General features: G+C 47.5%; 1 protein-coding gene across 1 annotated transcript in view; it reads left to right on the forward strand.

Annotated features, from left to right (window-relative positions):
• The window catches only part of LOC143296120 (muscarinic acetylcholine receptor M5-like), a 69,202-nt gene that overhangs the window by 25,590 nt on the left and 26,112 nt on the right, over nucleotides 1–17,500 (forward strand). The window contains exon 2 of the mRNA XM_076607902.1: nucleotides 6,903–9,599. Within this exon, the coding sequence (XP_076464017.1) occupies nucleotides 7,127–9,599 (2,473 nt within the window). The 5' untranslated portion in view covers nucleotides 6,903–7,126. The remainder of the gene's footprint in view (nucleotides 1–6,902; nucleotides 9,600–17,500) is intronic.

The following is a 17,500-nucleotide window of genomic DNA, read 5'->3' on the forward strand; positions in this document are numbered from 1 at the left end:
TGTTTCATTATCAATCGATGACATCAATAAACATAATCTAAACAGACATGGATGTGTATAATATTTCTTCGGGATGAATTTAACTCGAAGGTCTGTTAGGGCTGGGCACTTCAAAACAAAATGAACTTCATCCTCTCTCTCCGAGTGGGCTAACGAGAGTGAGTGAGAAAGAGTGAGTAACAGCCGGACAGCCAGACAGACAAGCAAATCAAAGAAAGACAGACACACGTGCATGCTACCTAGCACATTTTCTTAACCCCTTTACTGCTAAAACATTTGTGAAATGATAGCAGTGTGGCATTAGTTTGAAAGGTAGTCACTATTTTTTTTTTTTTGTGTGTGTGTGTGTGTGTGTGTGTGTGTGTGTGTGTGTGTGTGTGTGTGTGTGTGTGTGTGTGTTATCTTTGAGAGGTGACAGCCCTTCACCGACACTCTGACCTGTAAGCTCTGTCTTATCTCAGTGAGGTGACAGCCCTTCACTGACTCTCTGACCTGTAAGCTCTGTCTTATCTCAGTGAGGTGACAGCCCTTCACTGACTCTCTGACCTGTAAGCTCTATCTTATCTCAGTGAGGTGACAGCCGTTCACTGACGTCCTGACCTGTAAACTCTGTCTTATCTCAGTGAGGTGACAGCCCTTCACTGACGTCCTGACCTGTAAACTCTATATTATCTCAGTGAGGTGACAGCCCTTCACTGACTCTCTGACCTGTAAGCTCTATCTTATCTCAGTGAGGTGACAGCCGTTCACTGACGTCCTGACCTGTAAACTCTGTCTCATCTCAGTGAGGTGACAGCCCTTCACTGACGAGCATGTTCGTCAGCCGTAGCAGTCAAGGAGTTTGTATTTGTATTTGTATTTTGTATTTGTATTTCTTTTTATCACAGCAGATTTCTCTGTGTGAAATTCGGGCTGCTCTCCCCAGGGCGAGCGCGTCGCTATAATACAGCGCCACCCATTTTTTTTTTTTGTTTTTTGTTTTTTTTGTATTTTTTCCTGCGTGCAGTTTCATTTGTTTTCCCTATCGAAGTGGATTTTTCTATAGAATTTTGCCAGGAACAACCCTCTTGTTGCCGTGGGTTCTTTTACGTGCGCTAAGTGCATGCTGCACACGGGACCTCGGTTTATCGTCTCATCCGAATGACTAGCGTCCAGACCACCACTCAAGGTCTAGAGGAGGGTGAGGAAGTATCGGCGGCTGAGCCGTGATTCGAACCAGCGCGCTCAGATTTTCTCGCTTCCTAGGCGGACGCGTTACCTCTAGGCCATCACTTGTTAGTTTTCATTTTAAGTTTCTCAGGGAGGCGTCAGTTTATCGTCTCATTCGAACAACTAGACGCTCAGTTCGATTTTTCTAGTCAAACTTTGGAGAAAGGGCGAGAGCGAGATTCGAACCCACACCCTAGTGATAGAGTCTCTATATTGGCAGCTGAACGTCTTAGCCATTCTGCCACCTTCCTCCTATCGCGGGGAGTTAACATCACAACTAATATTTCCTTCACGTGGAAGAAGACTAAACACTCATAGACGCAACTCATCAGCTTGAAGTACTATGTACCGAGTTTTGTAGAGTGCGTAGCCCTCCTCACAAACAACTGTCACTTCACAGGACCGTTGGCACGGTAAGCGAGTAACTGAGAGGCCACTTGTCCACATAGCTGGGTAGCTAACCAGCGACCAAGAGCTAATAGTGCAACCCCAAGACTGAGAACGTTATCAAGAGCTGACTTTTGCGACCGTTTTTGATTATTGTTGATAAACAATGCTTAGTGGTGTTGGTGGTAGTTGTTGTGGTGATGATGTAATTGCTGCTGATTGTTTTCCGTTTGTGAGGACGGTGACGTTAGTTGTTGTGGTGATGATGTTATTGCTGCTGATTGTTTTTCGTTTGTGAGGACGGTGACGTTAGTTGTTGTGGTGATGATGTTATTGCTGCTGATTGTTTTTCGTTTGTGAGGACGGTGACGTTAGTTGTTGTGGTGATGATGTTATTGCTGCTGATTGTTTTTCGTTTGTGAGGACGGTGACGTTAGTTGTTGTGGTGATGATGTTATTGCTGCTGATTGTTTTTCGTTTGTGAGGACGGTGACGTTAGTTGTTGTGGTGATGATGTTATTGCTGCTGATTGTTTTTCGTTTGTGAGGGCGGTGACGTTAGTTGTTGTGGTGATGATGTTATTGCTGCTGATTGTTTTTCGTTTGTGAGGACGGTGACGTTAGTTGTTGTGGTGATGATGTTATTGCTGCTGATTGTTTTTCGTTTGTGAGGACGGTGACGTTAGTTGTTGTGGTGATGATGTTATTGCTGCTGATTGTTTTTCGTTTGTGAGGACGGTGACGTTAGTTGTTGTGGTGATGATGTTATTGTTGCTGATTGTTTTTCGTTTGTGAGGACGGTGACGTTAGTTGTTGTGGTGAAGATGTTATTGCTGCTGATTGTTTTTCGTTTGTGAGGGCGGTGACGTTAGTTGTTGTGGTGATGATGTTATTGCTGCTTATTGTTTTTCGTTTGTCAGGACGGTGACGTTAGTTGTTGTGGTGATGATGTTATTGCTGCTGATTGTTTTTCGTTTGTGAGGACGGTGACGTTAGTTGTTGTGGTGATGATGTTATTGCTGCTGATTGTTTTTCGTTTGTGAGGACGGTGACGTTAGTTGTTGTGGTGATGATGTTATTGCTGCTGATTGTTTTTCGTTTGTGAGGACGGTGACGTTGTTTCATGATGAAGTCCTTTATCCTTCAGTTTGTTTTGTTATCTTTCAGCATTATATTGTTTTCTGTTCTATTAGCGCAGTAGCGTACAGTGTAGCGAATATGGATCATTCCGCACGCTTCGACACCCTGTTGATACCGAAACTGAAACTTTTCCTTTTTATCAAAAAGGGAAAAAGTATAAACTGTTTGCCTTTGTGCATAATACAACGCCACACACACACACACACACACACACACACACACACACGCACACACACACGCGCACACACGCACACGCACATACACACACACACACACACACACACACGCACACGCACACGCACACGCACGTACACACACACTGTTACCCACACGCACACACGTTACTGTCATTTACCTTTCACACGTACGGAAAGGGGGAACAGACACGCGCTCATTCCCGAAACAGGGATACACTTGAACCTTTAACGTCTTTGTACCTAACTAATGAACTGACCGTGCAGCTAGTTGCAATATGGGGAGGGGTTACGAAATAGGGGGCAAGGGGCGGAGGGGGGGGGAGGAGGTAGCCGTGTTGGAAGCACCCTCTCTCCATTCATTCCCCTCACCCCCTTCCTCCCACTGCCCCCCCCCCCCCCCCACCCCCTTCACTCCCACTTTTCCTGCCGCTATCCACCTCACAGAACTCGTGATGATCGAGGGACGATGCCCGGTGTAATCTCCATTCGGCCTATTCCTCAATCGTCTCTATTCCCGATTCGCCTGCCACTGAACCGCCTGTTCCCATTTCGCCTTTGTTCTCTCTCTCTCTCTCTCTCTCTCTCTCTCTCTCTCTATATATATATATATATATATATATTTGTGTGTGTGTGTGTGTGTGTGTGTGTTTAAAAAATATCACTTTCTTCAGTGGATTGTGTGTGTGTGTGTGTGTGTGTGTGTGTGTGTGTGTGTTGTCTGTGTGAGTGAGTGAGTGAGTGAGTGTGTGTGTGTGTGTGTGTGTGTGTGTGTGTGTGTGTGTGTGTGTCTAAATCTGTGTCTGTGTGTGTATGAGAGAATGTAGAAGAGAGAGAGAGAGACACAGAGACACAGAGACAGACAGACAGAGACATGCTGAATAGGCAAAACGGGAACGGTGGTTGGGTAGGTGAAACAGGACACTAAAGAGTCCATCTCTCAAGACGCCGGCCGTTGAAGGTGGCGACACGATTAAAAAAAAAAACCCCCAAAAACGTAGGTGAAACGGGAATAGGCAAATCGGACCCGCTCTCAAATCAATCACCCTTGCACGCCAGTGCGGCACTGTTGTAAACATCTCTCTCAACACAGACACACACACACTCGCCATCATCAAGGGTGGTGGGTGGGTAGGGGGTGTGGGATGTGGGAGGGTGAGGAGGTGGCGAGGGGGGGGGGATGGGGGGGGGGGGGGGGGGGGGGGATAAGACGCCACTGAAGAGGCGCCCTTCAGACCCGCTCCAGTCTGTTTGAAACTCATGTCCGACAACTGGCTGATGAAAAGGGGAGGTAATGGAGTGACAGATCGGAAACTTCATCACGGGCTGAATGAATGAATGGATGGGTGAATGCATAAAGGTAGAAGAAGAAGAGGAGGAGGAGGAGAAGGAGGAGGTGGGGGAGGAGGAGGAGGATAAGACCAAGAATAAGAAAAAAAAAAAGACAGAGAGGAGAAGCAGAAGAAGAACAAGAACAAAGGAATAGTCAATTGTAAGAAGAAGAAGAAGAAGAAGAAGAAGAAGAAGAAAGACGGCGACGAGGAGGAGGACAGCAAGAAAAAAAACAAAACGAGAATAAGAATAAGCCCTGTTGGTTTTTTTTTTGTTTTTTTTTTTTGCGGGGGAGGAGGGGGGGTCTTCTTCTTCTTGATTTTTTGTTTGTTAATGGAGGTGGATGGAGATGCAGGAGATGGGGGGGGGGGGGGGGGGGAGGGACAGTCTGAAGATTAGGGGGTGAATAATACTGGATGATATTGGCAAAATCATTATTTTTTTTCTCTCTTTTTTCTTCTCTTTTTTTTTTTTTTGTTCTTTCCTTTCTTCCTTCCCTTTCTTTCTTTTCTGTTTTTTTCTTTTCTTTTCTTTCTCTGTTTTGTTCTTGCCTTCCTTCTCAACCCACTTTTTTTTTTTTTTTTTTTCTTATTTCTCGATATTTTGTAGATGTGTGGAAACACCTGGTGTCGATTTACAATTCAGCTTTCTTTCTTTTTTTTTTTCTTTCTTCTTTTCTTCCTTTCTTTCTTTCCTGTCCGCTTCATTTCCTTTGCTTCTTTCGTTTTGTACATGTTTTCTTCCTCATCTGTATGTCTGCCCACACATCGCTTTTTTTAATTAATTTTTTAAAAAGCTTTCTCAGTTTTGTTTGTGCTCAATTTCTTCTCCCCCCCCCCTCCCCTTCCCTTTTTCTGCGTTTGTGGGCTGTACTCCCACGTTCACTGGTATTTACCCGAAAGTTGTTTTATCTTCTTTTTTTTTCAGCAGATAGGCTGTAGCAGTGTAATTATGGGTAAAACTCATCCCATTTCTGTCACATACGCATTCGGTGACACCCCCGCATTGTTGCACACACACACACACACACACACACACATACACGCACGCACGCACACACATACACACACACACACACACACACACACACACACGCTCTAACCGTCACACACACACAGACACACACACACACACGTGCGCGCACGCACGCACACACACACACACACACACACACACACACACACACACACACACACAAGGTCTAACCGTCACATTTGGTTTATGAGTATGTCAGGTATCTGCACATTTCTGTCTATCTATCTATCTATCTATCTATCTATCTGTCTGTCTATCTGTCTATCTATTTATCTATCTATCTATCTGTCTATCTATCTATCATTGAGTAACCATTGTCTGACATACAGGGATCAGTCTGAATACTTTGACGTCTCCTTGAAATGAAACTGAAAAAGATTTCTCTTTTTAATCAATGAAACATTTCTTCTCTGATCTGTTCTGTCTTTGGTTTTTTTGTTGTGTTTTTTCTCTCTTTTTTTCTCCCCTTCTTTTTCCTTGTCTTCGTTTTTTTTACGTACTCTTTTTGTCTTTCCTTACGTCCTTCCTTCCTTCCTTTCTCATTCTGTCCGTTCCCTTTATCTCCTCTGTCTTATTTCTGGTCTGCAACACATTGGTCATGTGACAATTTTTTTGCTTCTTTGTTTTAGTTTTCCACCTTTCGTGTTTATTACATGCGAATTGTAAGTTCTGAACAGCGCAGCCCGCCCCCCCCCCTCCCCCCATCCCACCCCCACCACTCTCTCTCCCCTCTGTCTGTCTGTCTGTCTGTCTGTCTCTCTCTCTCTCGCTGTTTTCAGTGGAGGCGGGCAAGAGAAGGGTGTGACAGGGACAATTTCTCCGTGATTTTTTTGGGATGAGATTCGTTCATGTTTTCGACACCTGCTGCCTCCGAGATCAAGTGGTGAATCTACATTTCTTATAACACTTTCTCCCCCCTATCTCTCTTTCTCTCGTACAGCGGTAAATTCTGAAGAAGAAGCAGAAGAAGAAGAACAAGAGGAAAATGGAAGAGGAGGAGCAGGTGGAGAAGAAAAATAGGAGGAGGTTGAAAAAAAAGGAGAAAACGGAAAAAGAAAATAAGGAGATTTAAGAAGAGGGTGATGGTGATGATGATAAAAGAAGATGATTAAGAAGAACTTAAAGACGAGGAAGAAGCAGAAGAATTTGATTGATAAGAAGAACGGCGAAGAAAATCCGAAGAAGATGATGAGGAAGAAGATGAAAATTATGATAAAAATGATGGCAATGACGATACAAGTGAAGAGAAAAAGAGGAGAAGGAGGATTGCACATCGATGAGGACGATGATGGTGATGATAGCGGTCATATCTTTCATCATAATATTCTTCTTTTCTTCTCCTTCTTCTTACTTCGTTCGTGGACTTCAACTCCCACGTTCACTCATACCTACGAGCGGGCTTTTACATGTTGTCAGATGTCCGTTTAAACCCCGCCGCTTAGGCAGCCATACTCCTTTTTCTTGGGGCTAGGGGTATATATGCTGGGTGTGTTTAGGCCTACTGCAAAAATAGGAACAATTTACAACAATGTGCAGATCAGATCAAACTTTGACATGAACTAGAGATCGAGAAAGGACCTAACCCACTTCCGTTTTTTGTCCCCAGGTCTTGCACGATCCAACGGGTGGGAATCCCATGTCAGCCAGAAGAGAAAGACAAAGAAGAACCCTCAGGAGAGTTTAGGAAAGGGGTCTCTCTTCTCAGCGGACGTGACTGATGCAAAGCTGGCGTTCACCATCCACTTCCTGACGTTCTATGGAGCTGTCATTTTGCGCCACTGTCATCAGTTCTTCCCAGCCTAACGCCAGTTACCAAGACAACGGGACGTCATGGGCACGTGGAAACCTGCCACGAGCGACATCTACAGAACGTTTATTTCTGTGCCCACCTTCCGCCCCGACCACCACAAACACACTGCACCTCAAACTGAACTGTTCATGGGCAGAAATGAAGCTGTGGAGAGCCAGTACCCCACATACCGTCCTTACCAACACGCGGTGGTACAGGAAAGTTACCCTGCCGTCACCAGAGACCCCTACCACGTCTTCGTGTCCAGCACTAGAGGCGGTTCCGGAACCCTGTGCGGCAACGGAAACGTGTCTGGGTGTGTCACGGACATGACCAACGCCTCCCTGTGGGCGTGGGGGGGCAGCAACACGACAGGGGGAGACAACAACAGTCTGGGTGGTCCGGGAACACACAGCGCGGCGGAGGTGGTGCTGATCTGTCTGGTGGTGGTCGTCCTCTCCATCCTGACCACGGGGGGCAACCTGCTGGTCATCATCGCCTTCAGGATGGACCGGACCTTGCAGACGGTCAGCAACTACTTCCTGTTGAGCTTGGCGGTGGCCGACCTGACCATCGGCGTGGTGTCCATGCCGCTGTACACGCTGTATCTACTGATGGGCCACTGGCCGCTGGGGGCACTGCTCTGCGACATCTGGCTGGCGCTGGACTACACCATGAGCAACGCGTCCGTGGCCAACCTCATCATCATCAGCTTCGACCGCTACTTCAGCGTCACCAGGCCCCTGACGTACCGCGCCAAGCGGACCCCGCGCCGTGCCGGGGTGATGATCGGCACCGCCTGGCTCGTGTCCGTGCTGCTGTGGACGCCCTGGATCTTCGCCTGGCCCCACATCGAGGGCCAGCGCAACGTGCCCGACACGGAGTGCTACATCCAGTTCCTCAAGACCAACCGCTACATGTCCATCTTCACCGCCATGGCGGCCTTCTACGTGCCTGTGGCCATCATGTTCGTCATCTATTTCCGCATCTACCTGGAAACCCGAAAACGTCAGAAGGACTTGTCTCAGCTGCAAGAAATGGGCAGGGGAGACAGTTTGGCCAGCAGTCGGAAGTCTAACACGTTTTCAATCGAATCGGCGGGTTCCAGTCTTAGCGAAAAACGAAAACAGCTCTCTCTGGAACTTGAGGACGCTGAAGTATTTCAAGCCAACACGAATAAGTCCTACAGAAGCCGACTACTGTCATGTTTGAAGATCGACAGGGATTCCGATTTCATCGAAGAATCGAGCACCAGCGACCCGTCAGCCTCTCCGGCCTCTCCCAACGCCGTGTCCCTTGCCGCGGTGACCAGCTCTGTGCACAGGGTGGACGGGTCCGTCGTTTCCTTCAAGACTCACTGTGTGTACAGCAACGCCCAGGGGACCAATACGTGCAAGGCATCGATGGGGAACAGCACCTCCACGATTCCTCTCCTCCCTGCAGACACCTCCTACCCCCCTTCTGTTCTCTTTCCCTGTTCTTCTCCTCCCGTGCATCACAATCCCTCTGACGCGGGTTGTCGTGAACAATATCTTACACCAGCTTCTTCTGACCCAAACTGCGTCACGGTCGGCACTCCACTGCTCGGATCGCGCCACCGCAAGGGAGAGAAGGACACTGACGAGTGTGAAGAAAAGGGAGAGAAGGGGGAGGTGAGGAGGGGAACACGAGGTGACGAAAGCTACGAGACAGGGAGACTCGGTGAAGGAGAAGAAGAAGAAGAAGCATCAGAAGAGGACCTGGAAGAGGAATGTTTGACACAAAACGGTCACGGCATGTACATGGTGATGATAAACCTGTCCAACAGCCACAGCGTGTGCCGGACTGGTGACAACAACCAGGCGACGATCGGTGAGAACGACGTCAGTGACGACCTCTGCAGACCGTCCATCAGAATGACGACGCCAGACATGGACGCCGACAGCTTCGCAGACCTCAACCCCGACCTCGTCCAGAAAGACCCGGACAGCGATGACAGCATCGTCCCCATCACGGGACCCAGCTACAAAAACAACCACGCACAACAACCTTTCTCCAACAAAAGCCACCACCACCACCACCACAACCACAACCACAACCATCGCCAGCAAACCCCAAACCCACAAAAAGCACCCCGCCGCCCCGACCACCAACTGAACGTCGCCCACGAGAACCACCACCCCCACCTCACCTCCTCCTCCTCCTCACCCCTCCCTGTCAGACCCCCCACAGGAACCCCGGCCCTGGCCCGACGCGCGCACAGCAGCGACACCCAGAAGGCAGCCAAGCAGGCCAAGATGGCTGCCAAGGTGGCTCTGCGTGTGCGCAAGCAGCGGGCGAGGTCGAAGGCGGGGGGCGCAGGTGGAGGAGGAGGAGGGGGTTGGCGTCGACAGGAGCGGAAGCAGGACCAGAAGGCGGCACGGACCCTGACGGCCATCCTCCTGGCCTTCCTCGTCACCTGGACCCCCTACAACATCTTCACTCTAGTGGAGGCCTTCTGCTCCGGCTGTATCAACACAACGCTCTACTCCATAGGTGAGCTACATCGGGAGGGGATAGAGTGAGAAAGGGAGAGAGGGAGGGAGGGAGAGAGAGACAGAGAGAAAGGGAGAGACAGACACACAGACAGCGAGTTATTTGCCCCTGGTGGATGCTTTCTGTTCTGGATGCGTCGACACCACGTTCTTCTCTATAGCAGGTTGTGTGTGTGTGTGTGTGTGTGTGTGTGTGTGTGTGTGTGTGTGTGTGTGTGTGTGTGTTCGTGTTCATTCATGTGTTCGTGTGCGTACGTGTATGTGTGTGTGTGTACGTGTAAATGTGTGTGTGTGTGCTTGCGTGCGTGCGTGTGCATGTGCGTGCGCGCGCGCGCGCCTGTGTGTGCGTTGACTGATTTTGGAGCGAAAGCAAAAGAAAACGCCCCCACAAAGAAGTGCGCACGTGTATGTACATGAATAAGGGTGCATGAAGAAATATTTTTAGCCAGCAAGACTTTTGTCCCCACAGTTATTCACAATCACATTTTCAACACCGAAAACAACGTCTTTCTAAACACAATTTTTGGGAGGATTTTTGTTTATTTGTTTGTTTCTTAGTTTATGCAGAAAAATTCATCGTGATATAAATTCTTCTGAGAGTCATTGCACCAGAACTATCGTCCCCTTCGGGATTTTTATTTTATTTTATTTTTTTGAACAGCTAGAAAACAAATAATTTGTGCAAAGCCACCCTTATCAAAACTCTTTGAATTAAAAAAATATATATATATTAAAAAACATATATTTCTCTTTCTCTTCTTTTTCCTCACGCCTTTTCTCTCAAGGGGGTGGGGGGGTTGGAGGGGGAGGGTGAGGGTGGAGGGGGATTGGGGGGGGGGGAGGTGCGGGGTGCGGAGGGGGGGGGATAAGAGTCTTTGAATCCACGACTCCCCACACGAACTCCCTCTACTCGCCATCCTCCTCTCGGAATCCTCGCAGGGGTGACCTATCATGTCCACTGATGCTCGACTCTCGTGTGCATGGATCAGAGGGTGGGGGGGTGGAGGGGGAGGGCAGGGGGGCGGTAGGGGGGCGGGTGGGGGGGGGGCTGGGGGTTGCAACGCAAGTATCTCAGGCAAGCTTGTGTGTGTGTGTGTGTGTGTGTGTGTGTGTGTGCGCGTGCGTGCGTGCGTGCGTGTGTGTGTGTGTGTGTGTGTGTGTGTGTGTGTGTGTGTGTGTGTGTGTTATTTTTAGGCGCTTGGTCTGTTTTCTTTTGTTTTTGTTTCGTTTTTTGTCTTTCCCTCTCAACTCTTGGCTCTCACGGGTCATTTAGGCTTCCGCGCCATTTGGGTACGTCAATGGTCAAAGTGCTTCTTTTGGTCTGTCTCTCTGTTTGTTTGTTTGTCTATCTGTCTGCCTGTCACACACACACACACACACACACACACTCTCTCTCTCTCTCTCTCTCTCTCTCTGTCCTTCCATTGCATAATTATGTCATACAAGAGAACTTCACGCCACACTGGATGTTCAGTGATCCCTCAGACGGATGTTTCAGGCCTGTCCTCAACGCTGGACAGTCCCCTTGCACGCTCTGCTCATGGAGATTAGGGCAGGCACGTACAATAATTATTTCTAACTGTTCAGATATCGATTTCACGTTAACTTCTGGCCCGCTTTGGGAACGATCATTAAGCTAATGGGTGTACTTACTATGTCAACATAGTGGGGGTGATGGCCTAGAGGTAATGCGTCCGCCTAGAATCTGAGCACGCTGGTTCGAATCACGGTTCAGCCGCCAATATTTTCTCCCCCTGCACTAGACCTTGAGTGGTGGTCTGGAAGCTAGTCATTCGGATGAGACGATAAACCGAGGTCCCGTGTGCAGCATGCAACTTAGCGCACGTAAAAGAACCCACGGCAACAAAAGGGTTGTTCCTGGCAAAATTCTGAAGAAAAAATCTGTTGTGATAAAAAGAAATACAAATACAAACATATAGGGTTCACAGAAAAAAGAAAAGAAAAAAAGTTAAGGATCACCTGGGAACGTGCACGCAGTCTTCTCCTTGGAAGCATGGTGAAATGATGCTGGATTTCTGGCGAACATCGGGCGTATGCAATATATACGAGCATGATCCCTAACCAGACATGATCTGTTGCACGTGCACTGCCATTCTTTTTACAGTGAAACCCTCCCTCCCCCCCCCCACCCCCACAACCACCCCCCCTTCCCCCCCCCCCCCCCCCAAAAAAAAAGACAACCAACAACAACTCACCACAGCTACCGTTTATAAACTAAGGAATAACTGTTAATGTTTGGCTGAAACTTCCATTTTTGAAACGCGTTTTCAAGCTGTTCCTGGAGTAGGATACGTGTGCGCTGAAAATAGCCGTTTGTCTATTCAAGGGGATGCCAGTGGCAAACTGTATGCAGCCTGCATAATGTGAATAACATCTCTCGATTTTTTTTTCTCCGAATATCTTATTTAAAAAAAAATAAATAAATAAAAAACATCCCTGCTTTTCATGAAGTGGTCCTGAAATTTTTGTGGAGTCTGCATAACAAAGAGATGGACTGGTCTGCCCCTTGCTGTCCTCACATACCATGGGTGGGCACAGAGGTGGGGGGACTGGGGGCTGTGGGGGAGGGGGGGGGACGGGAGGAGGATAGGGGTGGAAATGGGAAGAAATTTGGCGTGTCTTGAAAATAGTGATCCCTTTCAATGATCGGTATAAGGACAAGCCCGGAACTTCTTCTTCTTCTTTTTTTTTTTTTTTTTTTTTTAAGTGTCCGGATTTGTTCCAATGTACATTTTATGTACCCGTATGTAAGCTGAATCGGTAGCATGAGTAGCATTGAGTTCAAGTTGTGTACTTTGTATATGGAGAGAGCTACTTCTCTTTATTGTTGTCGATTCCTTTCATTGTTTAAGATTTCAACATGTGTGCGTGGATTTAATGTGACAATGAAGATGGATAATGATAGGTGCGACGAAAACGACGACGACGACGACGATGTGTATTTGATGATGATAAAGATGATAACATCTATGATGATGGTGGTGATAGGATAATATAAGATAAGATAAGAATAACTTTATTATCTCCAACTGGAGAAATTTGATCAGGTGCATTATCACAACACAGACAAGAAAACAACATTAGAGACCAGAACTGTTAAAAAAGACAACAACCAGCTATTAGGAATATAACGAAGAAACAAATGTGAAAATATCACATACATCGTTTCATACATTCCTTCCATACATTGCAGGCAATATTCTAAATGTAAAAACAAAGAATCAATAAATATTATTTTGAATATAATCATGAGCATAGCCTACTATATTCCACATAGATTATGATAATAGAATAACTTCTTTATCTCATAAAGACAAATTGCATCAGGTTCGGCAAAACACAACCAGATAATCAGCAAGCACACACACACACACACACACACACACACACACACACACACACACACACACACACACACACACACACACAGGTGGCCTAGAGGTAACGCGTCCGCCTTGGAAGCGAGAGAATCTGAGCGCGCTGGTTCGAATCACGGTTCAGCCGCCGATATTTTCTCCCCCTCCAATAGACCTTGAGTGGTGGTCTGGACGCTAGTCATTCGGATGAGACGATAAACCGATGTCCCGTGTGCAGCATGCACTTAGCGCACGTAAAAGAACCCAGGGCAACAAAAGGGTTGTTCCTGGCAAAATTCTGTAGAAAAATCCACATCGATAGGAAAAACAAATAAAACTGCATGCAGGAAAAAATACAAAAAAATGGGTGGCGCTGTAGTGTAGCGACGCGCTCGCCCTGGGGAGAGCAGCCCGAATTTCACACAGAGAAATCTGTTGTGATAAAAAGAAATACAAATACAAACACACACACACACACACACACACACACACACACACACACACACACACACACACACACACACGGATTACTTAATTAAACAGGAGTAATAAATATATGTTTCAAGTAGAATTATACCACATATTCGCTTTAAAAACATTGCAATTAATAATTATTACATCGTAATTATTAATGTAAATACATCTAAAATATGACCGTTAACATTAGGCATATTGTCCTGTACATTCATCCTGCATATTGCACATTCATCCTACATAGCGCACGTTCATAATAAACATTTTTTAAGCTAAGTACCAAACACTAGAACAAGGTACAACCTATCATGCACGGACTTTCACACGTACTCACATGAAAACGCACGCGCACACACACACACACACACACACACACACACACACACACACACACACACACACACACACACATAAACACACACACTCACACACACACACACACACACACACACACACACACACACACACACACACACACACACACACACAGGAGGAAGTGGAGAAGCAGTATGTAGAAAATAAAAAGGAATGCAGGGGAAAGGTAGTTTGCTCGTGAACCCGCATGGATATGTACGTGTGTATGTGTTTATATGTCTGTAAGTGTGTTTGCACGTGTGTATTATGCGCTTGTGTGTTTTTTGTAAGCGCATTCGTGTGTGAGACACTGAGAGAAAAACAAACAAACTGGGACAGGGACGGGGGGAACAGAGAGAGAGAGACAGAGAACCTGAACAAAGAGAGAGAGAGAGACAGAGAGAGAGGGACAGAGAGAGAGAGAGACAGACAGACAGAGAACAAACAGAATTATATAGAATCAAATGGTAAAAAAGGGTAAAAATGAGCAAATGTTGCAAAAGGAAAACTCCCATTTAAATCAAACAGTTGTAATAAGTAGTTTGTTATTTCATTTCATGTTATGTCTTTGGTAGCAGCTGCAGGAATTGATCTTTCATATGCTCATGGCTGTGCAGCATTGTGACTGATTTGAGCATAATCCCTGACTTACATGATGACGTGTTTTTTTTTTCCACATGCACCAATCCATACAACAATCATACATACCCATACAACAATCATCCCGGCTCTGTACTCGCAAGACTTCCAGTATGGCTGGTATTTGTAGATGTGTTTGGGTGCTTCACACCAACTCCTCCAGTCAACAGGGGTGCACGGATTTCTGTTGTATGCTGCGGTCAGATGTCCGTCCGTGCATCACGTTTGATTTGTTTCCGTGGTTCTGTGCCCTGAATACGAGAGAGTGGGTGAGGGTAGGAGTGGTGAGAATGGGGGAGGTGAATTCGCGGGGTAGGTGGGTGGGTTAGGGGTGTGTGGAGGGTGCGGGGGGGGGGGGGGGGGGAGAATCTGGGAACTAGGGTGTGGGGATGCTGCTTGTGATGAATGAGGTTGGGGGGCCGGAAATCTTCACTGGCACAGCGTCAGACGATGCCACGAGGACAAACATCTGATCCTTTTCTCTCATCTCCCTCCTTCACCCTCAGTAAAAAAAACCTTCAAGGAGCGAGGGCCTTTTTCTTTCTCTTTTTGGACAGCTTCTCAGTGCGAGGATGAATCCGTTCGTTCATAAATCGATCAGCCCTATGCTGTGTGCCGTGTTATGAAATATTTGTCCGCAAACGGTGAAATCCGAATACGTATGATGAAAGACGTGGAAAGATTTCCATCCACCCTCCTCCTCCCTCATCCACCTTTGACTTCGTCTTCACGAAATCAATGAATGTGAAGAAAACGAAAAGAAATAAACAGAACACAAAAGACGTGATAATTTGGTTTGCTTTGAACGTGGGGAAATGAGAAAATTGTTCATGAAAGAACGATCTTTTTAACACTTTTTATTTCATTTTTCCATGTCTGTTGTGTAAATTGGGACGGAGAAAGAGGTTGAAAGTCTTGCTGAATGTTTTGTATGCAAACATTGAAAACTGATTACTGATGATGGATATTTGAGGAACCCTTGGCATTTTCTCTCATTTCATTCGTATGTGAACTCCGCTGGTGCAGTTTGAGTTCTCAGTTTCCATGGGTACACACACATATACATATATATCCAGCAGTCTTGGAGAGTTTGTGTGTTAAATCAGCATAATAGTACCGCCTGACAAGAAATTCTGGAAAAATTGAAACCAGTCGTAGTGACAGTTAGAATGTATAATGTTTCACCATGATGGACAAATACTTTTACTTTATAATTTTAAGATGCACAATACTTCACAAACGCGTTCTTTCACATGTAAATCGCTTACTTTTTATCATTTTCCTGTTATGTAAACGTTATCATGTTCATAATTTCGCACTGAAAAATATAGGAAAGGATAGAGAAAATGGGGAACTTGAACAACATTGCTTCCTGGCTGAGAGAGAAGGGGGGAGGGGAGGAACTTGAACAACATTGCTTCCTGGCTGAGAGAGAAGGGGGGAGGGGAGGAACTTGAACAACATTGCTTCCTGGCTGAGAGAGAAGGGGGGAGGGGAGGAACTTGAACAACATTGCTTCCTGGCTGAGAGAGAAGGGGGGGGGGAGGAACTTGAACAACATTGCTTCCTGGCTGAGAGAGAAGGGGGGGGAGGGAGGGGAGGAACTTGAACAACATTGCTTCCTGGCTGAGAGAGAAGGGGGGGGGGGAGGAACTTGAACAACTTTGCTTCCTGGCTGAGAGAGAAGGGGGGGGGGGGGGGAAGGGGAGGAACTTGAACAACATTGCTTCCTGGCTGAGAGAGAAGGGGGGAGGGGAGGAACTTGAACAACATTGTTTCCTGGCTGAGAGAGAAGGGGGGGGAGGGAGGGGAGGAACTTGAACAACATTGCTTCCTGGCTGAGAGAGAAGGGGGGGGGGGAGGAACTTGAACAACTTTGCTTCCTGGCTGAGAGAGAAGGGGGGGGGGGGAAGGGGAGGAACTTGAACAACATTGCTTCCTGGCTGAGAGAGAAGGGGGGAGGGGAGGAACTTGAACAACATTGTTTCCTGGCTGAGAGAGAAGGGGGGGGGAAGGGGAGGAACTTGAACAACATTGCTTCCTGGCTGAGAGAGAAGGGGGGGGAGGGGAGGAACTTGAACAACATTGCTTCCTGGCTGAGAGAGAATGGGGGGGGGGGGGAGGAACTTGAACAACATTGCTTCCTGGCTGAGAGAGAAGGGGGGAGGGGAAGAACTTGAACAACATTGCTTCCTGGTTGAGAGAGAAGCGGGGGGCGGGGGGGGGGGAGGAACTTGAACAACATTGCTTCCTGGCTGAGAGAGAAGGCGGGGGGGAGGGGAGGAACTTGAACAACATTGCTTCCTGGCTGAGAGAGAAGGAGGGGGGGGGGGGAGGAACTTGAACAACATTGCTTCCTGGTTGAGAGAGAAGGGGGGGGGGAGGGGAGGAACTTGAACAACATTGCTTCCTGGCTGAGAGAGAATGCGGGGGGAGGGGAGGAACTTGAACAACATTGCTTCCTGGCTGAGAGAGAAGGGGGGAGGGGAGGAACTTGAACTACATTACGTCCTGGCTGAGAGAGAAGGGGGGAGGGGAGGAACTTGAACAACATTGCTTCCTGGCTGAGAGAGAAGGGGGGGGGGAAGGGGAGGAACTTGAACAACATTGCTTCCTGGCTGAGAGAGAAGAGTGGGGGGGAGGGGAGGAACTTGAACAACATTACGTCCTGGCTGAGAGAGAAGGGGGGGGGGAGGGGAAGAACTTGAACAACATTGCTTCCTGGCTGAGAGAGAAGGGGGGGGGGGGGAAGGGGAGGAACTTGAACAACATTGCTTCCTGGCTGAGAGAGAAGGGGGGGGGGGGGGGAGGAACTTGAACAACATTGCTTCCTGGCTGAGAGAGAAGGGGGGGGGGAGGGGAGGAACTTGAACAACATTGCTTCCTGGCTGAGAGAGAAGGGGGGGAGGGGAGGAACTTGAACAACATTGCTTCCTGGCTGAGAGAGAAGGCGGGAGGGGAGGAACTTGAACAACATTGCTTCCTGGCTGAGGGAGAAGGGGGGGGAGGGGGGAGGAACTTGAACAACATTGCTTCCTGGCTGAGAGAGAAGGGGGGA

Source organism: Babylonia areolata, chromosome 21 (genome assembly GCF_041734735.1).
Source record: "Babylonia areolata isolate BAREFJ2019XMU chromosome 21, ASM4173473v1, whole genome shotgun sequence".
NCBI lineage: Eukaryota > Metazoa > Mollusca > Gastropoda > Neogastropoda > Buccinidae > Babylonia > Babylonia areolata.